Raw genomic sequence first — 25,872 nt, 5'->3', positions numbered from 1 at the left:
GTTGCTCAGTGGGTTAAAGCCTCTGCCTTCGGCTCAGGTCATGATCCCAGGGTCCTGGGATCGAGCCCCGCATCGGGCTCTCTGCTCAGCAGGGAGCCTGCTTCCCTCTCTCTCTCTGCCTGCCTCTCTGCCTGCTTGTGATCTCTGTCTGTCAAATAAATAAATAAAATCTTTAAAAAAAAAAAAAAAAAAGCTTTAAGGGATATTGTATTGAAGCAATATCCCAGACAGCTCACCACTCATTTAGTCTGCCAGCTTTGAGGTTATGAAATTCTTAACAAATGGAACAAAATTTCGAGTACTGAATTACTTTCAAATTTGTACATAGTGTGAGACTTTACTACTTACATGATATTATTTCATATTTGCATGCAAAATGTGACTTTATGTAACTCAAAGAATTCTCTTAGGCAACATTTTGACGTGGTCAAGATAGTTACTTACAAAAAGTTATCAGAGAACACCTACTAAACTGGCATGCAATTAATTTTCTTCAGCAGGATATAGCCCCTCAGCTACTATGATAAATTAAACATAATTTCAGAATTTTCTGGCTCAGTTTCTAATAAATAAAAATCCTGAGCAGCAAACAGAGCTGCCTGTTTTCAAGGACAATATTTTACATTGTGTGTCAGCCTAAAGCATTAGTTATTAAAATTAAATTAGTAGGAAGAGATACTCATATCCATCTTAGGGATATTGATTTGTTGTTCTTGATTTTTCTGTAGTGCTGATAGAGAAGTTAGGATTAAAGTATTAGGGACTCTTTCCACTTACACGGTTTAATTAAATATGACTTCTTCTGAACCCACATTGATATAATTTATGAATACTCCTTCTACCTCAACAGGTACAATATTGTGGCTAATACATATTGATTATTTCAATGGACTTGTTGAGTTGGAAATCTGCATTTATGTTCTTTTCTAACTGCTGAGAATGTGTAAGCATCTTTTCTGCATTAAGAAATGTAGACCTGAATTTGAATCCCTACCTACTTGCTGAGGGATATAGAAGTGACCTAAAATCTCTGATGTATTTAAGTTTAAAATTTAAAGTATAAAATAGGGATCATACCTAGCTTGTAAAATCATTTTAAGAATGAACGATAACATATATAAGATGTTTAGTCCTCTGTCTAGCAGGTAGCAGGTGCGAAATAATTAGTAGTCACATGAAGATCTTTTATATAAAGTCTTTTGTATAAAATCAGTAAACCAAAACCATTCACTATGGTTAACATTTATTTATTCAAAACATTTTTAATTGAGGGAAGCCTGGGTGGCTCAGTTGGTTGGACGACTGCCTTCGGCTCAGGTCATGATCCTGGATTCCCGGGATCGAGTCCCGCATCGGGCTCCCATCTCCACGGGGAGTCTGCTTCTCTCTCTGACCTTCTCACTCATGCTCTCTCTCACTGTCTCTTTCTCAAATAAATAAATAAAATCTTAAAAAAAAAAAAAACATTTTTAATTGAGAAGGAACGATATGCCATGTACTTAGGTACTGGGAATAAAGTAGTAAAAATATAGAAAATCCATGCCCTCAATGAATTTACTACCCAGTGGAGACAGGCAAGCAATAAACATACAACTTAAGTACACTGTACATTAATAGTGACAGGCACTATTGATAGGGCTACAAAAAGTTCTGCTATACCTGGAAGTCTGGGTTTATGCCAATCATCTTGCTACCATGATTATAGTGCCCCCTTTTTTTTCAGTGGTGTTCCAGGTTGGACAATAGATTTTATGGTTAACTGTATTGGTTTTCTCGGGCTGCTATAACAAAAGATGGGTAGCTTACACAACAGGAATGTATTTTCTCATAGTTCTGGAAGCTAGAAGTTCAAGATCAAGGTGTCAACAGTTTAGTTTCTCCCCAGGCCTCTTTCCTTGGCTTGCAGATGACTGCCTTCTCCCTGTGTCCTCACATGGCCTTTGCTCTGTGCTCAAGGCATTCCTGGTGTCTTCTCATCTTCTTCTAAGGACACCAGTCAGATTGGATTAAGGCCCACACCAGCGGTCTCTTGTTTTAAGCTGAGTGTCTCTTTCAAGGCTTTGTCTCCAATACAGTCACATTCTGAGATAATGGGGGTTATGTCACTGACATATGACTTTGGGGAGGACAAAGTCAACCAGTATAATAAACCAACATATGGTGTGAAGTAAGGCAGGAGAGAGGAATAGAGAGTGGTTAGGTAACAGTTCAGGTTTAGATAGGATAGCCAAGAAGGTGTCATCGAAATGTCCATTTTGGGGGCGCCTGGGTGGCTCAGTGGGTTAAGCCGCTGCCTTCGGCTCAGGTCATGATCTCAGGGTCCTGGGATCGAGTCCCACATCGGGCTCTCTGCTCAGCAAGAAGCCTGCTTCCCTCTCTCTCTCTCTCTGCCTGCCTCTCCGTCTACTTGTGATCTCTCTCTGTCAAATAAATAAATAAATAAATAAAAATCTTTAAAAAAAAAAAAAGAAATGTCCATTTTGGACTAAAGACCTGAAAGAAGTAAGGGAGTGATCTGGGAGATATTTGAGATAAGACATTTCAGGGGAAGAGACCAGTCAATAGCAAGTTCAGAATCAGAAGAGTAAAAAAGGAGACAAGACAGATAGAGGAGTTTTGGTGGGAGCAATGGGCACACTTTGCCAGCCATTGTAGGGAATTTGGCTATTAGTCTCAGGGATACTGAAAGTCATCTAAAATTCAATAAATATCTGACTAGTTAATTAACTAGAAACAAGGAAGGGAAGACTCTTGCTTCTACTTTAGTTCTTTGTGAATGCTTACCCTCAACAGAGATTTACTTAACCCTAACTGCAGAATATAGAGCATGTCAACTCCAAAGTGAAAAATTTACTCACCTGTAGGGTGTTGTAAATTAATTTACCTAGTGTAAATATGCTTAGTGAGAATTTGCAAAAAAATACCAGTACCATTAAGAAGGTATCATAAGTACAGCACCATGCCTTAGATTTTGAAGAACTCCATATGTATATAGGAAGTGTTCTAAGTAGAGGATGAATATGTGGCCATGATATAATTTGATTTTTTCTGGCATCCTAGAAAATTCATTAATTGATATCTGTGTTAGTTTCTTATGGCTTCTGTAATAAATTACTACAAACAACAAAAGTATATTCTCTCACAGATTAGGAGAGAAGTCTTAAATTAAGTGTGTCAACCATGTGTCAACATGGTTGGTTCCTTCTGGAGTTTCTGAGGGATATTCTATTTCATTCCTGTCTTTTAATTTCTGGTGGTTGAGGGCAATCATTAGCATTTCTTAGCTCATAGCTGCATCAATCCAATCTCTGTGTCCATCTTTGTATGTCCTTCTTTCTTTCCTCTGTGTGTGTGTGTCTGTGTGTGTGTGTGTGTCCTTTATAAGGACACACATCATTTGATTAAGAGCCCATCCTAATTTCAGCATGACCTCATCTTAACTAATTATATCTGCAAAGACTCTATTTCCCAAAAGGGTCCCATTCTGAGGTTCAGCATGAACATGAATTTTTGAGAGACACCATTCAACCTGATGTAATGTCCATATCAAAATTGTAAAACTATAGTTCTTAGGAAAACCTATCTGCATGTGGTTTGGTGCAGAACAGGACAATGGTTCTAAATTGGGCTTCCTGGGGCTCCTGGGTGGCTCAGTCAGTTGAGCACTTAACTCTTGGTTTCAGTTCAGGTCATGATAACATGGGTTATGAGATCAAGCCTCACTATGAGCTCCACATTCAGCATGGAGTCTGCTTGAGATTCTCTCCCTCTGCTCTTCCCCCAGCTCGAAAGCACCATCTCTCTCTCTCTTTCTCAAATAAATAAATCTTACAGAAAATAAATGAATTGGGTTTCCCATTTGAGTTAGCTGATACACTTGGTCTGGAGTGATCAGGCATAGCAAATTTTTAAGCCATTCTAGTAATTCTAATGAGTAGCCAGGGCTAATTCATTGGTATTCACAAAATTGTAAACACTTGAGCTTCACTGCATGTCTTATCTGATTATCATCCCAAGTACCTATCACGGGGTCTGCCTTATAATATACTCAATAAGTACCTATTGGTTAGACTAATGAACAAATAATTTTATAGGATAAATGCAGTTTTGAAAGATTACATACAGTGACCCAAAAGAATAAGAAAGTATTGTTTCACATTGGAAGTTATAATGGGTTTCATAGTATTTCTTCTAGCATTTGAAAGATTTTCCAGAAACAATTACTTTATTCATCTCCTACCTTCCTTGCGGTTAGTAAGTGTCACTTATTATTAGCACCATTTTTCAGATGAAGAAATTGGATCTCTTAGTGCAGTTTTCTCTTCAACTGCAATATTACTTTTTAATACCACCAGGAAATTGATAGATATCCTATAGAAAAAATAGAATTAGAGGCAGCATTTCTAGTAAAGGAACATAGGTCACCAAGTTTTTGGCACTATATTCAAGATAGGATGATTTAAGAAGCCTAACTGAGGGGTTGGGGAAGGAAATAAAGAACTCCCCACAAAGTGAAACAGACATGCTATAGCCAAAGGTTACATAGTCAGACCCAATAAGTGAAGTGTTCTGGTGATTTATTAGAGCCATCATTAGTGTCGTAGAGAAGTCAGAATGTCAGACCCAGATTGAGACAGATGGACATGTGCTCATATCCTGGTCCTGCCACTTCAAAGCTGCATACCCTTAATTCCCTTACCTATAATTTGGCTATCATGTTATTATCTGCCACATGGAGTTCATAAGAAGGTTAAATTATATAATGCTTATAAAGTGCTTGGCACATAGAAAGTTCTTATTGTTGTGTTAGAACACTGCATTTTAGACATTATTTATGTCCTTTGTTCCTAAGGGCAAAATTACGTTTGAATGAAATGTAGAGAATATTCCTGCTTTACTGTTTATCCTGACATTATTGCCCCCATGATTACAGGTGAGAGCAAAGAGGCTCAGTGAGGTTAGGTTACTTATCTAAAGTCTTACAACGAAAGATGGCAAAGCCTAGATTCAAACTAGTTCTTTCTGATTCCAAAGTGGCAAGACTTTCTGCTACAAATGTTACAATTAATACATCCCAAATTATTTACATTTTTTATGTTGGCAAGAATACCTTTTTTTTTAAAGATTTTATTTGACAAACAGAGATCACAAGTAGGCAGAGAGGCAGGCAGAGAGGGTTGGGGGAAGCAGGCTCCCCACTAAGCAGAACATGCGGGGCTTGATCCCAGGACCCTGAGATCATGACCTGAGCTGAAGACAGAGGCTTAACCACCCACTAAGCCGCCCAGGTGCCCATAAGAATACTTAACGTGAAATCTACCCCTTAATAAATGTGTAAATGCACAATGCAGTATTGCTAACTAGAGACACTGTGTCATACAGCACATCTCCACAAGTCATTCATCTGGCACAACCAAAACTTTATACTCAGAGAAAAGCATCTCCCCATTTCTACCCTCTGCCAGCCCCCACAGGCACCATTCTCCTTTCTGCTTCTATGAATTTGACTAGTTTAGACACCTCATGCAAATAGAATCATGTAGTATTTGCTCTTCTCTAGTTTATTTCACTTAGCCTAATGTCCTCAAGTTTCATCTATGTTGTTGTATATGACAGGGTTTTCTTCTGTTTGAAAGCTGAAAAAATATACTACATGAATATGATAATAATATTGCATTTTATATGAATACTTCTATTTTAAATTTGTTTCATTTTTCCTACTAGTTCTAGCTACTTTTATTTTTTAAAGATTTTATTTATTTATTTGAGAGAGAGAGAGCTTGAGCAAGGATGAGGGACAGAGGGAGAGGAAGAAGCGGGCTTCCCACTGAAGCCTTCCCACTTCCCACTGAGCCCCTAACACGGGGCTCAATCCCAGGACCCCAGGAACATGACCTGAGCCAAAGACAGAGACTTAACTGACTAAGCGACTAAGATGCTCCTACTTATAGCTATTTTTAAAAATGAAATTGCACATTTACATTATCTACCATGTAATGAAGTGGCCATTTTGACAATGACTGAACATTATGGGACCAGACCACACTTGTTGCTGATGTAATTTGTCATCTTAAATTGGAACACTTTGGACATGAAAAGTGGATGCTAACAGATGGGATGTTAGGACCCTTGTTGTAAATTGGCACTGTCCAGGGCAAACCCCTACTTATAGAGAACTATAGATAATTTCCCAACTCCCACAGAGAGGATCTCACCATATAAGCAGTTTGGGTCATTTGTGCAGAAGAACGAAGGAAAATTGGCTTTCAGTGATCAATTTTAAAGGAGCCCGAAGAAAACTGACAACTTTTCCATGCTTTTATTTTCTGCTAGTATTCTTTGACTCATTCTGCCAAGAGAAGGAGCGTTAATGTGGACAATCACAAGCACTTAGTACTGGTTTAGAAAGCCTTGTAGCTCTTAGCCATCCAGTTGTCTACTAATATTTGCCCAACAATAAGGTACAATAATTATACTGTACTTTGTTGACTAAAGCTCTCTCTGCATTTTTCATGAGACTTGCAATCAACACAAAGGTAAAGAAAATTCAGTGGAACCCTGCCTTGATTGAGAGAGAAACTGAGTAATAGGCAGGGAAGGACAGAGAGCAGAGAAAGATAAAAGAGAGATACAAGCAGAGATATAGAAGGACAAAGAGAGAAAAACCTGGAGTGTGAGAAGCAAAAGATAGAGAGCAAGAAGGAGAGGTAAAGTAGGTAAAGAAGAGGTAAAGAAGTGACAGAGGCTAAGGAAGAGACGGGGAGAGTGAGCTAGAGAAAATAGGGACAGAGAGAGACACAGGAGAGAGTCTGAATGGCTGACAGACTGAGTGGCACTCATTTTATGAGAAACAGGTGTCTTCAAGTAGCATCTCTAAGTAGAGTCAAACTCACTCTATTTGCATTTATTTTATTTTTTTTTTAAGATTTTATTTATTTATTTGACAGAGAGAGATCACAAGTAGGCAGAGAGGCAGGCAGAGAGAGAGGGAAGCAGGCTCCTCGCAGAGCAGAGAGCCCGATGCGGGGCTCGATCCCAGGACCCTGAGATCATGACCTGAGCCGAAGGCAGAGGCTTTAACCCACTGAGCCACCCAGGCGCCCCTCTATTTGCATTTAGATTCTGTAGATCATTTCCAGCAAATTCGGGTACTTTCTGGCTTCCTCATTCTGGATTAACTGATAGATAAAATGTAACTTGTTTACAACCAGGGAAAACAAAACCAGTCAATTAGGAAGGTCAGAGCTCTGCCTCCAATATTCATAAAGTTTTAAAATTAAATGTAGATATTTTCCCCTCATTTTCAGTCATTAACCCTGTTGTTGCCCTTCTTAAAGGAGAACAATTACATCCAGAACTGACAGCAGGACCAGTAACAATGGGCGTAGTTAGCAGCAGTTTTCAATAGAGTATGAACCCCAGATTATTTGGGACTTTCTTTTTTAGAAATAAATTTGGAAATACAAAATAAAATGTGTGTGTGTACTTATAAGCCATAAGCTTATCTGAAAAATAAACATGCTGTCAGATAAGTTCACATTTGCAACTAGTCAAAAATATACTTCCTAGCTTCAACATCAAGTCGCTGCTCATAAATCAGTTTGCAAGTGATTCAAAAGAGGGACATACAGATGGGATCACAGTGCCACTGAAACTCCTGGCGACTTGGTCATAGTTACTGATTCCAGGGAAGACACCATGTCTATGGAAACATCATTAGCTCTTTTCCTCCATGTGACATCCACAGGATGAACATCTAGGACAAAAAACATTGTCCATAATTCAAGAGCACAAGATAGAACCTGAACAGGGTTGTTAGTTATGGAGTAGGAGACTTTATTCCCATGCAAAGCCACAGAAAGTATTCATTTTTGCTATCAGCTGTACTACAAATGGAGGAAGATAAGCATGCTTCTCATTGTGGCAAAATTGCCATGTTTATCACTGTTGTTATTAGTTGTTGAATTCATAATTCAAGCCCATCACTCACTGTTGACACCTGACATTTACATGTAGTGCCATTTATTATAGAACAGGAAAAGCAGTCAGTGCAAAATGACCACTGACATATATGACCACTGAAATCTGGGGGGAGAGGGTTTCACAAATATGGGCCAAATACCCTGGGCTGATTAATTTTCAGTAATGTCAGACTTTGTAAGATGAAACCTTTCCCACTGGTAAAATGAAGACATTTTCATTCAATTGTATCACAATGTGCAGTGATCTATTTATTTGTACTCTTACTTTTTATTCTTTTTGTATTACTTTGTTTCAGGAGTTTTGAAGTGCTAGATCTCTGGTTTAACTTCTTTTTTTTTAAGTTTTTTTTTTGTTTGTTTGTTTTGTTTTGTTTTTGACAGAAAGATCACAAGTAGGTGGAGAGGCAGGCAGAGAGAGAGGGAGAAACAGACTCCCCTCTGAGCAGAGAGCCCGATGTGGGGCTTGATCCCAGTACCCTGAGATCATGACCTGAGCCGGACAAAGAGGCTTTAACCCACTGAGCCACCCAGGTGCCCCTAATTTCTTGATGAAAAAAGGGAGTTGGATTAATTTTGATTTCTAAGGCCATAAATTATGAACAGATCATTGGACTCAAAGGTTTATATAGCCAATCAATTTAAGGTATTAATCCATCCATGTAGGTGTCCATAAGAATTAATTGAAAAACTTAATAAATAGAGAAGATTAATCATTGAACATACCTATATTAGTGCCTAATATATATAATATGCTGCAGTAGTTGCTAATAATGCTAATAATCAAAACAAAGTAAGATACTTTCTCATCTCATTAGACATGTTTGCTCAAATATAACTCCACTGAATCCTTCCCTGGCAACCACATTGAAAAATACCAGACTCTGCCACTCCACCTCCCAACCCTACTCACCAACAGAAGTCTCTATACCTCATCTTTGCTTTCTATCTGATAGACTTTATATTTTGCTATTTATTTTTGTTTATTTTTCTCTGAATATAATGTCTGATGAAAAAGTAAGAGTTGTTGTCTGTTTTATACATTCACATTATTCCCAGCACCTAGACCATGTCTAGCACATTCTAGCCATTCAATAAATTATTTTTGAATAAATGAATTAATGGATGCACAGAATCCTTCAGCGAATCTGAGATTTAGTGAAGGAAATTGGCAAATTAATCATGCAATGCAATAGGTGTTAATATTGATGTACCTGGTTAGACTCTGGAGAGCAGGGACTTTTTCTTATATGACCCATCTATATCCATAGTACTACAATAAACATTATTTAAATGTTTATAAGAGCTATAATAAATGCTTATTTTAAATAAATGAATAAATATTTATGTGATGTAAGGTTTTTAAGAGGTTAGGTTTCAAAGAGTGTTTATGATGGTAAAATGTCCTGCATACTAAGGCACTCTGCTGGTTGACAAACCTTCAACATTAAATTTCTTTTAGTATTATTGGTTTGGGAATGTAGTCAGACTCATCCTTAGCAGAAAGCCTTCATACCCAGATGTCCATTTAGAGTTGGGGAGGAGACTGCTTCACCCACACTGAGGAAATACACCATGCAGATTTTAAATGTATCTGCTAATTATAGACATACAGCTAATCTGTATATGTTGAGACCATAATATAACATATAATCTGATTTCATGCTTTCAGCAGATATTGATTGACACTTTTTGTATAACAGGCATTATGCAAGGTAATGGGGATACAGTAGTAGATAAGAAAGATTTGCTTTCTGATTTGAGGATATGGTTGAATATAGTCTGCTGTCTTTTTATGCTCTCTTTGCTTTTCTACTCCTCTGTCCCTGACTTCTTCACAATTAATTGAATATTTTTGGTATTCCATTTTATTTCCTCAGTTGGCTTTTCAACTGCACCTCCTCTTACTATTCCTTACTCATTTCCCTAGCACCTAGAGGTTGTAATATGTCTCCTGCCTTTATTCACGTTACTTAGTGTTGATATTATACCACTTAGTGTAAAATGTACTAGCAGTAAATTTGCATTTGCCTTCCTGCCCTTATGATATTGTCAAATTTTATATCTATAAATATAATGAATGCCACAATATGTTTTGTCATTGTTGTTTTAAACAAAGGAAATAAAATTATGTATTTTCTATTTCCAGGGCTCTTCATTTTGCTCTTTGTTTCTATCTGTAGATCTTCATATCACATCATTTCATTTAACCCTAAAGAAATTCCTTCGGTATTTCTGGTAATGCAGCTCTAGTGGCTATGACTTTTCTCACTTTGGTTTGTCTGAAAATATCTTTATTTCACTTTCCTTCTCAAAAAACTATTTTCACTGAATATAGAAGTCTGGGTTGAAAGTCTGTATATTCCCCCAGAACTTATTCCATTGTATTCTGGCCTCTGCTATTTCTGTGAGAAACCATTCTTATATTATTCTATCTCTATTTGTAATATGTCTTTTTATTCTAGATTTGGGTTTTTTAAGCTTTTTCACCATTTTTTTCAGCAATTTGACTCTGGTGTGATTATACATGATTCTTCTTGTATTTATTTTGATTGTGGTTCAGTAAGTTTTCTGGATCTATACATTAATGATTATAACTAAATTTGGAATATTTGGGACATTTTTTGCAAAGTCTTCTTTCCTGATTCATCTTTTTTAAAAAAATTACATTCATGTTAGACAACCTGATATCTTCTTATAAATCACTAAAAATCTATTTACTTTTTAATCACCTTTTCTCTGTTATTCAGATTGGATGATTTGTCTTTTTTCATCTCTATTCAAGCTCATAACTCTTTCTTCAGTAGTCCCCCATCTGCTGTTAAGTCCACCTAAGGAAGTTTTTATATTTTTGATATTTTACTTCTCATTTTTAGAATTTTTGTTTGTTTCCTTTTTATAATTTTAATTTCATTGCCCAAATTTTTCAACTGATTACTTGCTATGACCATCTTCTACTTTATGCCATTTTCTACTTATTTTGATATCTGTGTCATCCCTAGGTCTGTTTCTATTGATCCTTTTTCTCAAGAAGTTGATTATGGGTCACATTTTTCCATTCCTTAACAAGTCGGCTCATTTTCGATGGTGTGATTATTAAAATGCAGTGTAAGGAGTTTGGATTTTGTTATCTTATTTTCAAGAGTGTTGATATTGTTCTGGAAGGCATTCCATAGTTACTAGCACTTCCTCTGGTCTTAACAACTTTCATTCTATTATTTGTTAGGATAGGTCAATTTTGGTTTTACATGTAGTCATAGGATGTGGCCCTTACTCTAGGAAATGATGCTTACTTCAAAAACATGGTCTGGAAGTGCCTGGGTGGCTCAGTGGGTTAAAGCCTCTGCCTTTAGCTCAGGTCATGGTCTCAAGTCCTGGGATCGAGCCCCTCATCAGGCTCTCTGCTCAGCAGGAAGTCTGCTTCCTCCTCTCTCTCTCTGTCTGCTTCTCTGTCTACTTGTGATTTCTGTCTGTCAAATAAATAAATAAAATCTTTAAAAAAAAACAACAACAAACAAACATGGTCTGTCTGAGCTCTCCAGTGAATGCCAGTGGTGTTTACTGCAGCAGTGTGGTTTTTTCTCTTCCTTCCTTCTTTTTTTTTTTTTTTTTTTCCTTTTGGGTCAGAACTTCATCTCCCAGCATGACATGACTTCTGGTATTTCCATTCAATTCTCAGCCCTTTGGCAGCTTGTGCCTCCTCAGTATTATGGAATCTGATCTTGAGCATGCATGATTCAGGCTTTGATCAGTGACTCTATTAGTCAGGGTTCTCCAGAGAAACAGAACTAATTGGAGATAGACATGTAGATAAATATGGATACAATGAAAGATTGGCTCACACAGTTATTGAGGCTGAGAAGACCCACAATCTGCCCAGGAAAGTTGGTGGTATAAACCCAAAGTCCTGAGAATCAGGAATGCCAATGTCTGGGGCAGGAGAAGATGGATGTCCCAATTCAGCCAGAGATCAAATTCACCCTTCCTCTGACCTTTGTTCTATTCAAGCCTTCAACTTACAAGATGATGCCACTAGCATTGGTGAAGGTGATTTTCTTCACTCAGTCTACCCATTCAAATACTCATTCCTTCCAGAAACACCCTCATAGACACACTCAAATGATATCTTACCAGGTATCAGAGCATCTCTTAGCTCAGCCAAGTTGACACATAAAATTAATCATCAAAATAACCCACATTTAATCTTCTCACAAATCCTTCCCTCTGATACACATACCAATTCTCTCCTTCCTAGCACCTTCTCCTGCAAATTCCAGTCACTTCAGGAGTCCAGAATTCTGAGGTCTATAAGCATGATCTGTACCCCGCTGGACTATGGAAAGAACATGCTATTAGGTAGAGAGAGCCAGGGCACTTGCGGAGCTTACCTCTTAGATTTCTTTTCTCTGAAGTACTACAGTTCTACATTTCTTGTTGTTCAGTACTTGAAAACAGTTGCATCATATGGTTTGACCAGCATTATGGTTTCTTATAGTGGGATAACAGTCAGCAACGGTTACTCTCTAAAAGCTGAATGTAGATATCCTTAATCTTATACTGCAGTTGGAAAGATATGTGTCAAATATAAAATTATGTCATCAATTATTTTAATTATATTCATGATAATGTCATGAAGGAGAAATATAAGAAACTCTACAAGCATATAATAGAGCTGTTCATAATCTAGTTTCATCTGTCATGTAGGGTTTTCCTCAGAAAGTGATATTGAACTGAAATCTCAAGGTAGACAGGAGTTAACCAAGCCACAAAGAGAGGGAAAAAAAAAAAAGAAGAAAGAAAATCTCAGTTAGAGGTAATAACATCTGGAAAGGATCTGAGGTGGGAGGAAATATCATATACCCAAAGAACTGAAAAAAAAATAATATTTAACACCTATTGAATGTACATTATGAAATTATGAACAATCATTGTGCTAAATAAGTGCTTTATTATCTCATTAGATTCTAACAAATTTATGAGGTAGATATTATTACTAATCCATTCTGTTGTTGAGGAAACTGAGATTCAGAGAGATTCAATAAACTTACCCAATGTCATAAGATACTGGGATCTGGTTTCAGGCTGTTTCACTACAGTGCTTGACCATTCAACCACTACACTTTAAGAGGAAAAGAGCAGAATTATCTGGTAGCAGAGAGAGAGGTACAGAGATAGAGGAAATTATATGATATCTACAACCTGACTTTAAAAAGCTAAAGTTCTCATTGAGGAGAAAACACTGAAAAAACAAGGTAGGTTAAGGAATGTCCTTGTCATGATGAGCACTGGGTGATGTATGGAAGTGTTGAATCATTATAGTGTATTCCTGAAACTAATATAACACTGAATGATAGCTATACTAGAATTAAAATAAAATAAAATATTTGTTTTTCCACATCATTTGGGGGACTTTGTTTATATCATTTTTTAACAATTATGATAAATCATATTCTTATTTATTTTGAAGGAAGAGACCCTAGAGAATTTGAATAACATCTATAGTCAAATAAAAGTTGATTTGTTTATTTACCTGGAAATAAAAACTACTTAGAAGTCATATAAAATTTCTATTTAAATGTATTTCTAAAAGGGATCCTTAAACTGTGTTTTTACAACAAATATCCTTTAGTATAAGTCCTTCTGTTTTACAAAAAAAAGACAGAAACCCAAAAAAGTTTAATAACCTGTCCAAGGTCACTGAACAGGAACTAAAATCTGGGACTTCTGACTCCTGATTAAAAACAACAAACTTATAGTCCAGTTCAAAACTTTATAGTCCAGTTCAAAAGATGTTCCAAGGAAGAACATCATTAATTACCAAATTGGGGTGGAGTCAGGGAGTGACCATTAATAGCCTGAGCTTGGGGGACAGGAAGCTCCCTCTCCTACACCTAGACCCGAGAGTCCAGCAGCTGTTATAGATAGAGTGAGCTTGGCAGGTATCAGAATTTAAGGGGAAAGGAGGAAATCAAGCAACTAGCAAATATTTCTTGAGTGTTCATCATGTGACAATTTCAGGGGTGACTATGGAGTTTGGCTGGACACCAAGAAATCAAACATGAAGTGAAAGAGCTGGGTACTAGGTAAAACTAAAGCCTTTCTCCTACTGCAGATGGATGGTAGAACCTTTTCTTTCTAATTCCTTATCAGAATAGGGTCTCACCCTATAGTAGGATGTGATACCTGTAATAGTAGCAGGAGGAAGTGCAGCCGAAACAACAGAAAAGATAGAACAGGGGATGGAGGAAGCCCTTTCCTTCAGGAAGCGAGGAGATACCACAGGAGAAGTTAACCAGAAGTAGGTGTGCTCGTATTGAGTTTTAAAGTCTGCATGGACATTTTGAAGTTGATCTTTGGTGAAGGGTCACCAGACTGTGCATACAGTGGCAGGGATTTGAAATGTCCAAAGAAAGAGAAGCAGAATGTCATGCTTGGGAAGCTAAAATAAATCAAAATCCTAATGTTCCAGAAGATATTTATAGAGGAAACAGTATTTATATGGATGTGTCCCTCTACAAATGCACAAGGAAGAAGCCAACTAAAGATTTCTTTTTATGTAAATCTGATTTATTTTATAAGTTAAAAAACTAACTTAGATACTAATCAAGGAAATGAAATCAGGTCTTGTTTTGGTATTAAAAGTAAATTTATTCACTCATTTGTCAGACATTTATTGATCTCTTCTTATGTGCCAGACGATCAATTAGCACTTGGGATATTAAATAAATAAGACATTCCGCACCATGTAAGTGTCAAGGGCAGAGGAGAGACTTGTTTTATGAGTTCCAACAAAGGTAAGAAGAATAGCCTGGCCATTGGCCAATGGTCCAGAGCAAGAGGGTGGTTAAAATGTTGTCAGAGAGTAAGGCATGGCCAGCTCATTCAGGGATTGGTGTCTGTGGTAGGAAGTGTGATTTTTTTCCCCAAAGAACAGCATGAAGGTTATAGAGAGCTTTTACGAAGAGAAATGATATGATTTGATTTATGTATCTACTAGTTCTATGTCCTCCCCCACACAAAAGATTCATCAGGTTTTTACCCAGTGCACACTGATGATGTGGTGGAACATCCCCAAAAGGAAATAGATTAGTAGCCTTGTGGTCAGAACGCTTTATAATTCCAAAGTAGGAATTATAAAGTAGAAAACAACACATGATGCATTTCCAGGCCCATATTATAAAGATAGAAGATGATCTAACCTAGATTTAAATTGATTCTCTTATTATTGCCTTATATTCAACAACTTCTGAACTAATTTGGAGGGGGACTATATATATATTTATATATCAACATACAAATTTGGGCTCTGGGCACTGAGTGGACAAGTTAATGATGAATTGGACAGTTGTGGCTCTTGACACCAACAGTTGTTCCAAGCTTTTTTTTTTTTTTTTACTAACTTGCCCACCCAAGTGCTATTGATTTTCCTTGACTGGTCCATAACCATCTGAAGTCACATATACAACTCCATCTATTCCTGGGTTAACATTTTGTGAACACGCCTTGCTTCTTCTGGAATTACTTTGCTTGAATAATTCTGTCCATTAATATGCACATGTGAAAAAAAGCCAAGTTGCATCTCTGGGCATATCCACTTGTGTTAATGAGGCTGAATATCAAGGACATCTATTGTCTCACTTTCAGGGAAGGCAAAGGTACTAACAGGTGAATGCAGTGTGAATGATTTATTCAGGGCGTCTATCGCCTCTGTAATCAAAGACGGGGAGCAACGAGAACAGAAAATTGTCACATGGGCCCCAACTCTGGTTTGAATATAGACAGTTCAATCCCGTTAATTCTTTCAGTGGTCTTCCCAACCTCAGGCCAAAAAAAGCCACCAAATTTTACTTTAACTCCTCAAAAAGACTTGTGAAATTCTATTTCCACTAGCTAATGCACCGTATGATTAAATGCAACATATGGAAAAGTTTTTAAAAGAAAGCCTAAACAATGAGAAAAACGGGGCGGGGGGATTATTTCCTTTTTTTTTTTTTTTCCTTCTGGTGTCCCAACCCACTGCCTGTGATTGCCTGCTTAGCAGATGTCTGCATCCGTCCCTGCCTGCCCAGCTTCCTGTGATAAGCCGTGAGGCATGCACGTTTCTTTCCACAGACAGCATTAACAGAACCCATCGCATATGTTCTAGGTTTCCTCTACGCTCAGAACAGCACCAAGCGCAGCATTAAAGAGCGGCTCATGAAGCTCTTGCCCTGCTCAGCTGCCAAAACGTCGTCTCCTGCTGTTCAAAGCAAGTTTGTTTTTGTTTTTGTTTTTCTCCCCCCAACACCCCACCTGTTTGTTTGTTTTGTTCCTTTAGGTCTGTATGCACTCCAGTTCTCTGCTTCTAAAGGGGAAAAAAAAATCTATATGTTATATTATGCAAAACCAAGTCTATTGATGTACTTTAGTGTACCCCAACGCCCAGGGGAACTTTTGTGCGATTGTGAGGCCCTTCCCGTCTGGCAGGCTGATGGCACAGTGTTAGTTACGAGAGCCTGGACTTCAAAACTTTTGGAAGTTTCTGTTTGATCTGAGAGGTGAGAGTAGCCTTGGGATTTCCATGGGCTCACTGGTTAGCAGAGCTGCTACACACTTCACCCTGCATCACCTTGTAGACTTTCTGACTCATCCATGCGTTTGGCACACACCACTCAGATACCCCCAAAGTTCAGAAGAATCACTAGGTTAGAAAAGCGACTACAAAATGGAAACCATTTACGCAAATAGGTTTTTTTTTTTTCTTTGTTCACTCTCTCTCTGCATCACTCAGGGTTCTTTAGGAAAACAGAACCAATATATACATTCATACACACATATACATGCATAGACACATACATATGTGTGTAAATATGCACACATATGCATATACACACAAACATGTATAAAGGTATTTATTTTTAGGAATTTGGTTCCATGACTGTGGGGGCTGGCATGTCTGAAATCCTTAGGACAGGCTGGCAGGCTGGAAACTCAGGCAGGGTGGAAGACTTCAGTCTTGATACAGAATTCCTTCTTGCCCAGTAAATCTCAGTTTTTGCCTGGCTGGTCAGCCTGGGATGAGGTCCATCCACATTATCTAGGGTCATCTCCTTTCCTTAGAGTCGACTGTTGGTAGATGTTAACCAGATCTGCAGAATACCTTGACAGTAGCATTGAGATTAGTGTTGTTTGAAATAACTGGGTGCCTAACTTAGCCATGTTGACACAGAAGACTAACCTTCATTCTCTCCACCTTCTCTTTCTCTCCAATTTTGTGACAATCTTGAGGAGTAGAAGGTAGAGGGTATCTAAAGAACAATGCTTTATTTATTTTATAATGATGCTATATGCAATTTATAAAAAACATTTACATTTATCCTATGTTTACACTTTTTTTTTTGAGAATTTATTTATTTATTTGAGAGAGAGATTGAACACAGACAGAGAAGGGGAAGCAGACTCCCTGCTGAGCAGGGAGCCCTACACAGGACTCAATTCCAGGACATTGGGGTCATGATCTGAGCTGAAGGCAGAGGTTTAACTGACTGAGCCACCCAGGCACACCCTGTTTACATTCTTTCATATATAGTTTTTTTCAAGCATCAAACAACTGTTAGAATCAGACAGAGAAGGTGTTGTTCTTTGGCAGTGATGAAACAGCATATGAAGAATCTTGCTAACACATTCTATGTGGGGGGCTCTAACCCATGCCTTCACCAACTCTTTTCATGTTCTGCCTCACCATGTTATAGGAATTGATAGGCTCAGCGATATAAAAAAATGTATGAATAAATGAAATTTCACTAATCTCCATAATGTAAATGGGGAAACTATAGAAAGTACATCAAACAACCTGATACATCCAGTCAAAGTCCTAGGATAAAACAGTAACTTCAGTGCATTCATTAGACAAAATTTATCATAATAATAAGATTTAATTAATTCACTATTCAGTCACTATAAATGTATTACATGCCAGTACACCGTATGTATTATGTGTCAGTTCCTATTCTCATTTGGGGAGATATAGCAGTAAGTAAAAGAGCTTTACAAACTTTCTATTCTACTGGAACATTCTGTGCGGAGAGGGCACAGAACAAAATTACTTTTACTGGTGACAATCTGATGGAGAAAAATTTAAATTATTGTTGAGATCCATTGCTTCAATTTTTTCCACTCATTGCACACACCACACACATTGTCTTACAAACAAAAACATGGTGTGTCATCAGCAGCCTAAGAGACCGTAATCCCAGAATGATGTCCCAGCCTCAATCATCCCCAATATTGAAGCTGCAGACGTTTTTATTGCCACTATTTGTCAGCAAATGTTGGTTATTAGAGCCATTGCTTTCCTCCTTTCAAGTTGGAGTCAAAATTGCCAATTTACCAGATATTCACTGAAAACATAGTCTTTTGTACACAGTAGACAGGTAAAATATAACTTTAAAATGGATTCTTATATTCACTTGGGAAGAACAAAATTGCCAAGTCCTATTAGCACTCTTCCTGCACCAATCCCAGGTAATGTCAGACCCCAAATAAGTGGTTATGGAGGATGCAATGAAATTTTCAACTAATTGTGAGGGGAAAACCAGGATCTTTCTTGAAGGGAAAAAATAATAATAAAAGATACTAAAAATGAGCCGAATAATCCTGAAAACTGACATTTTTATAAAAATGGGATTTCATAAATTGGCTGATATTGAACTGAATCTAGACTTATAGTATGAGCCCAAAAGTTATGCAAATATAGCTCCCTTCCCCATTAGCCACACTTTCCCCACTAGCCACCTGGCATGAGAACACCCCAGAAGGTGGAAATAGATTGCTTGGATAGGAAAACACATTAATTCTACTGCTGTATCAGAAGTCCGTTATTTATGGGTCCCTATCCATGATCAGGCCCCACACAGTCGGGCACAGGACTGAAAAAAATGTTATGAGAACACAAGGCAGATGGTTACAGCCAGGTGACTGGAGGGGCAGAGGACACTAGGCCACCAGAGGAAAAGTTTGGCCACCAAATGTCTGCATGCTAGACCAGAGAACCCTGTGGTGAGGTTCGGCTTGACAGAGCCAGTTCTAGGCTTGAATGAGTGGCATAGTGGCTGAGGGAATATTCTCCACTACATCCCATGCACCTTCAAAGATGGGGCCAAAAGGTAGTTAACGAAGGGCCAATACTCATTCTAAATTCCATTCTCTTTTCCATGAAGGTAGGTACGAAAGAGCTCTTCATTCCTCAGGGAAGGAAAGTGGGATTTATCTATATCATGCAAATAACAAAAGGAAAAAAAATATTTCCTACAGAAAGGCCAAAACTCCTGCTGAGTTAGGGAGGGCTTGAATTTCTAGTCAGAGCACTAGGGAGTTTGAAGAGAACCTAGGAAGACTGGTCGCCTCACCTCACATCTGGCTTCCAGACAGACACCTCTGTCATCACCAGCAAGCTGCTGCGCTTCATCAGGGAGACACCCATTCGGTGTCAGCCAGCTTTGCAGAGCATTCTTCCTCATGCTGGGTCCAAATCAGCCTCCTTTTTAACTTCCAAGCATATTGGTCCTAGTTCAATGCTTGAGAGTGGAATCCACAGCACCTGCTCCTTCCTCCACAGGACAGCTTTCCATCTCCTCCCCCTCCTTCTCCTTCAGAGCAGGGAGGGCAAGTGGTTTATTCACCAAAGTCACTCCTCTTCATGGCAGTAAATTTAGAAAGCTTAAAAAAAAAGTTAAGAAATCACACACACACACACACACACACACACACACACACACACACACGTACACACACGCATACATACACACAGATCATACAACACACTCCTAATCCTGGTATTCTCCTCTACCTTGAAGTATCTACAAATAAGTAACATGTTTTTCCAACAATGTGTGTGCATTAATGATCACAACTATACCAAATTTTTATCCTTTTCTTACATGGCATACTTTCATATGCACTAACTTTGTTATTAAAAATGTAAATGGCACTTTTAATCGCAACATATTATTGCATTGTAAAGTGACAGTATACTGTATTTGACCACATTCCCTGGCTTCTGAATATTTACCTTTTCCCCTTTTCCGTTTTCATCCCATAATATAAATAGCACTGGGATAAACATTTCTGTGTATACATCTGTGTATGCCTTTTAGATTATTTCTCTTCCAGATTTGGAATTATTGGATGAAAACATTAAATTATATGAATGCAAGCTTCCTCAAGTATTTTAGAAAATTATTTTTTGAGTTGGCCTTTTAAATATTTAAACACATCAAGTATATTACCTCTTGAGTTTTTTTGTTACATAGATTTAATATCCTCAATATTTGGAAATCATGCACATTTTATAGTCATTTGTTAAATGTAGACTTGAAATTATTTCTTTTGCTGTTTGTGCTTCAAATGAAAGCATTAAAAGAAGTAGCACATGGCCAAGAGTTTCTACATGAGACATTATTACAGCAGTCTTAAATTTTTGAAAATCAAACATATAACTCATCTTTAACAAAAGGAAAAATAACAAGTTTCAACCTTTTGGGGTTCAAGCACACCTCTTAACTATGAGATTTGAGAGTGTCAGGTAAATATCAAATTCTAAGTTGCCCTGGAAAGATGTTGGGGAACAATAAACATAGCAGATCTATGCAGTGGCCTCCGGTAGAATGGGAGTAACAGACATGGTTCAAATGTCTTCCTCCTGACACTAAAATACCCCAACAAGAATGAGAAATGGGATAGGGATGGAGGCTGGGGACACCCCGGGGTGTGAATTTAGGATTATCTTTTAAGTTTGGGCCTCTGTGCTCTGTGTAGCCTATTGCCCATTGTTCTTTGAGCGCCTGACCCTAGATGCAGATCAGAGCACAACCAGATATAGGAGCCTAGTCACCTTCACTCAGTCACACTCTCTGACTTTTTCAGATCACCCATTGGAAGCTGTCCACTTGCTGAAATTAAAAACAACAACAAAAATAACTTCTTTTTACTTTATGCTTCCCACCCACCATCTTACTGGCCACTAAATTCTGGTCTATTTTCTCTCTGAAATAGCTTTTATATTTACTACTGTCTTGTGCGATGGTGCTTGCTCAGACCCTCATTATCCCTCCCAAGAACTACGAAAGAGGCAGATGGAGCCAGGGTGGGCTTTAATGTCATCCTGGCATGCGTTCAAATTCCTGTTGTGCTTCCTACTAACAACATGCTTGGAGTTATTTAATTAAATGATCTGGACACTAAGTCTCCTTATTTGGTCATTTGTTCACTTTATTTTTTTGAGAAACCATGTGTTGTTCACATGAATCTAGGCATTGGCTTTATAGTGGAGGATTAAGACATATTAGTTCACTGTCTTCATTGAGTTTATATGGGAAGAAAGATGATAAACATGAAAACCAAGACAATATTGGAAGGTGATGTGTATTATAAAGTAAGTCAACCTGTGGCAAAGTAATGGAAATTGAATGCAGGTGGAAAAGCTATTTTGTCTGGATGAGGGAAAGCATCATTCATGAGGTGACTTTTGAGACCCAAAAACAAGAGGAGGTCCATGGTATGAGAGTCTGGAGAGAAAGTTTTAAGGAAGAGGACACTGCAAGAGCAAAGGCTCTAAGGAGATAAGGAGCATAGCTTATTCATGGTACAAAAAGGACCATTGGGATCATCAGACAAATGGGTGGTTGTAGGATAAAACAAGATAATTCACACAAAGTATTTAGTACATGAAACATCATGAGTGTGAAAGTATGACAGGTTACTATCTCAGTTGAGAGTCCCAGTCAGCTTCTGGGGCAGGTGTATTATTTTCCCCATATAATGGCTGAGGAAACTGAGGCACAGAGAAGTTAGACAATTTTGCCAATTAATAGAGCTGGAATTGTGACTCTAGAACCTTCCATCTTCATCAGTTCATCAGGCTGAGCTGTACTGACCACCTCTGATATTGACTGAGGAAGCCTCTTTAGGGTGTATAATTGTAGTTCTGTTTCATACTTTGAATCACAAGTCTTCAAATTAGAAGGAAATGTGGGAAAGCTTTAGCTGTGACACTCTGCATGCAGGAAGGTAGGCCTTAATCCCCACTTCACAATTGAGATAACTGTGTCCTGAAAAGGTTGTAATGATTTGTGCAGAATCTACAACTGAGAAGTTGGAATAAACCTACACCCAAAATTCTCCGTGTCCAATGATAACAAATGCACTTACCGAATGATTGCAAGATATAGAACTGTCATATCAATAGAAAAACTCTTACTGGAAAAATTCAAGGAGAGAGTGAAGGGGAATTTCTATCTAAGCAAAAGTTCATCTTATTTTAAACATTTTAAGCATTTAGCCTATTGTAACAACAACAACAATAGCCTATTTTAAGGAATATAGCCTATTTTATATGTGAGAAAACTGAGGTCTATAGAAACGAAAGGATTTTCTCAAAATAGCAGGGCTATTTTAAAAATCTAGGATGAGAACTAGACTCCAGTTTAGTACTTTCCAACACAGAAATTCTGTGAGTTGGTATCAGTCAGCATTCTGGCAGGAAACACAAGGCACACTTAAATAGGGCTATCAGGGAGAGTTTAATGAAGGGATTGTTTGCAAAAATATGAGCAGAGATTCTAGACCCTACAAGGCTGGTGAAACACTCAAAGCTAGGGGCGCCTGGGTGCTCAGTGGGTTAAAGCCTCTGCCTTCAGCTCAGGTCATGATCCCAGGGTCCTGGAATCCAGCCCCGCATCAGACTCTCTGCTCAGCAGGGAGCCTGCTTCCCCATTCCCCCTCTCTGCCTGCCTCTCTGCCTACTTGTGATCTTTGTCTGTCAGATAAATAAATAAAATCTTTTTTAAAAAACAAACAAACAAACAACAAAACACCCAAAGCTAGTAGAAGTGAAGTTATCATTTCTATACTCATTGTTACCAGAGAGGAAGAAAGCCATTGCTATACCTGTAACTATCAGAGAGGGTTTCACAATAGGGATACTGGCCCTTGGAAGAGGAAAGCAGCCACTACAACCCAACCTTCAGTCAGGAGGGATCCCCAAAATAAATACCATGACCTCTCTCTTCTCCCTCTCTGATCTGTTGGTTCTTCCCATTGGTCACAGCACAAGGAGTTGAGATAATATCCATAGAGGCCAGTCCTCCGGCCCTAGAACAGTATATAGAAGGATAGAGAGTGGCTCTGGGGGCAAACTGAAGATGTTTTCTGCCTTCTGTATATCTTGAAAGCCAGGGGTTGGAGATATACAGGACCAGTAACAATTCTCAGAGTCAGTCACGCTGCTCTTCTTGGAAGATTTGTTCCTAGTTCCAGGATAGGCTGACAACTGGCTTATACATGTATGTTGATATTGAGTAGATAATTTTAGGATCAAGAAATTTAACTAGCTTTTTTATGAATGGCTTAGTATCAAGAAATTGCTAGTGGGACGCCTTTGTGGCTCAATTGGTTGAGCGGCTGCCTTCGGTTCAGGTCATGATCCCAGGGTCCTGGGATTGAGTCTCACATTGGACTCCTTGCTTGGAGGGGAGCCTGCTTCTTCCTCTCCCTCTGCCTGCCACTCTGCCTGCTTGTGTGCTCTCTCTCTCAAATGAATAAATAAAATGTTTTTTTTTTTTTAAAGAAATTGCTAGCTACTATACTCTAAGTGAGCATAAATACTTTTTCTTTAAAATACAAATGCTGTCAAGTCTGTCACTATATCTTTATGTCTCCTTATTAGATAACTGAGTAATTCTCTGTGTCTCTCTATGCCCCAACTATGTTTTTATAAAGTAATCATTTTCTCTATTTATTCAAAGGACATTATGGTGACCAAAAGATTACTTACTAGATAATAATCAGGAACTAATGCAAAAGATAAAATACTAAACACTTGATTTTATGTATGTTTGCATTTATACACATATTTTTATTTCAATTTGTTTCATAATATCTTCCCAGTAAATCTGTGAACCCCATTCAATCAAAATAATCGATTCACTAAATGAAAGATTCACTCTAGTGACTTTTGTTGTTGATTTGAGCAAACGCAAGAGAGCAAATGTGATGAGATAATTGTGGGGATAGAAGACTCCTAACCCAGCAGTATACTGTCTTGTATAATTGCAAAACATAATTTCCTAACTTTCACTTCAGATTTTTGGTATCAAATACAGCAAACATTTCAGTGTGTTTTGTTTTTCCTGGTAGCATATTGATCATAGAAAGTTTCAGAACTCTGTCTGGGAAGAGAAGTTTCAGCACTTGGCTGTTGGAAGATTTGTTTTCAAAAAGCGACTTAAACTGCTAATATTCTGCCAAATAAAAACACAATGGTAAACATCAGCAAATTTTTAAAAATGTTTAACCTTCTGAGAATTACTTAACCTCATGCTAACTATTTAGTGACTTTAAGCAAAAATACTGCCACTCTTTAAACTCCAGGAAATTTTTTAAATGTGACTTTAAGCAAAAATACTGCCACTCTTTAAACTCCAGGAAATTTTTTAAAATGTTTAACCTTCTGAGAATTACTTAACCTCATGCTAACTATTTAGTGACTTTAAGCAAAAATACTGCCATACTGACCTGGGCATATAGACAGGAAAATCTTTGGAAGAACAGAAGTGTAACTCATGAAGTTTTATGAACTTACTTTGCAAGCAGAGAACAAGGTCCTTTAAATTCATTATATATGTATGAGCCCTAAAAATGTTACGTTCAAATACTCAGATGTTGTTTTTATTTATTTAACAAGCATCTAGTACTTAATATGTGGCTGATACAGTTCTAAGTGCTTTGCACAGTTTAACTCATTATATCTTAAAATAGCTCTATAAGATAGATTCCCTTTATTATTCCCATTTTATAGAATAGGAAAATAAGAACTGAGAATTGTATTATTACTAAGAGGTGTAGAGACTGGGAAAAAGGATGACCCAGAAAATGAGCTTCAAAATCTGTACTTCACCAGCTCTCCAGATGTTCAGTGTTTTTATTGGTTTTAGAGGTTTTTTCCACTTATCTGCTCAGCATAGAATAAGACTTATGCAGCCCAATTGTCCAGGGAGTTGGTAGTATCCCTTGGTTGAGTTATTTCCCCCTCTCTGGACCTCTGTGTCACCATCAACAAATAAGAAGCATGGACTGTGTCTCAAACTCTTTTTCCAAATCTAGGATTGCAGGAGCCAATGAAATGGCACCTCTTATTCCTGGCAATGAAAAATGATAGATGTTTCAAAGCTAACAAAAAATTTCCTCCTTCTGCAGCACTTCACTAACCATGGGAAGCAGGAAGTGGGAAAAGTTAGAATATCGACAGTTAACTCAAATTGCATACCAGTCAGCACTACCATTTACTTGCTGTAAACTATGTGTTAATTAACTAATTTGGACATTTGTCCCTGGAGTTTATATGGACTTTTATAGTTTTTAAAATTCTTTATCCTGATCGTCTCATTTAATCCTCATAAAACTCCTGAGAGAATGACAGATCACTAGGGTTATACTCTCCATTAAGAGTAAACTTAAAAATGGAGAGATTAAGTGGCTTATCCAAAGTCACATAAGTATTTAGTGACAAAGGGCATGTTAAGCATTTTTTTGTTTTCCTGGTCCATCACATATTTACCAATAATCTTTGTTAAACCAGAATGAAGCTGAGTCTAAGAAAGACAGAGACAGGGGTCCCAGGAGAGTTCTCACCTGTTGGCAGGTTTAGTGGATTTCATTTCAACATGGCAGACATTTATAAAGCACTAATTATTTGAAAACTAATAGCTCCAGAACAGGGGAACACATAAATCACTTCCTCTGAAGGCTGACATTATACTGAAATAAACAAATATGTATAGACATCACTCAGATATCTATACATCACAATGAATACAGGTAAATCCTGTGAAAGGCAATATGAGAAAAGAATGTTAGG

General features: G+C 37.8%; 1 protein-coding gene across 5 annotated transcripts in view; it reads left to right on the top strand.

Annotated features, from left to right (window-relative positions):
- The window catches only part of KCNIP4 (potassium voltage-gated channel interacting protein 4), a 1,193,829-nt gene that overhangs the window by 1,033,336 nt on the left and 134,621 nt on the right, over positions 1 to 25,872 (top strand). The window contains exon 2 of one of the 5 annotated variants that reach the window (XM_047719003.1): positions 16,126 to 16,227. The exons of the other annotated variants lie outside the window; for them this stretch is intronic. Coding sequence (XP_047574959.1) covers positions 16,126 to 16,227 — 102 coding nt within the window. The remainder of the gene's footprint in view (positions 1 to 16,125; positions 16,228 to 25,872) is intronic. 5 annotated transcript variants of the gene reach the window in all.

This window comes from Lutra lutra, chromosome 2 (genome assembly GCF_902655055.1).
Source record: "Lutra lutra chromosome 2, mLutLut1.2, whole genome shotgun sequence".
Lineage (NCBI taxonomy): Eukaryota > Metazoa > Chordata > Mammalia > Carnivora > Mustelidae > Lutra > Lutra lutra.
Note: the sequence above shows the minus strand (reverse complement) of the source record. Positions and strands in the feature narration are given on the sequence as shown.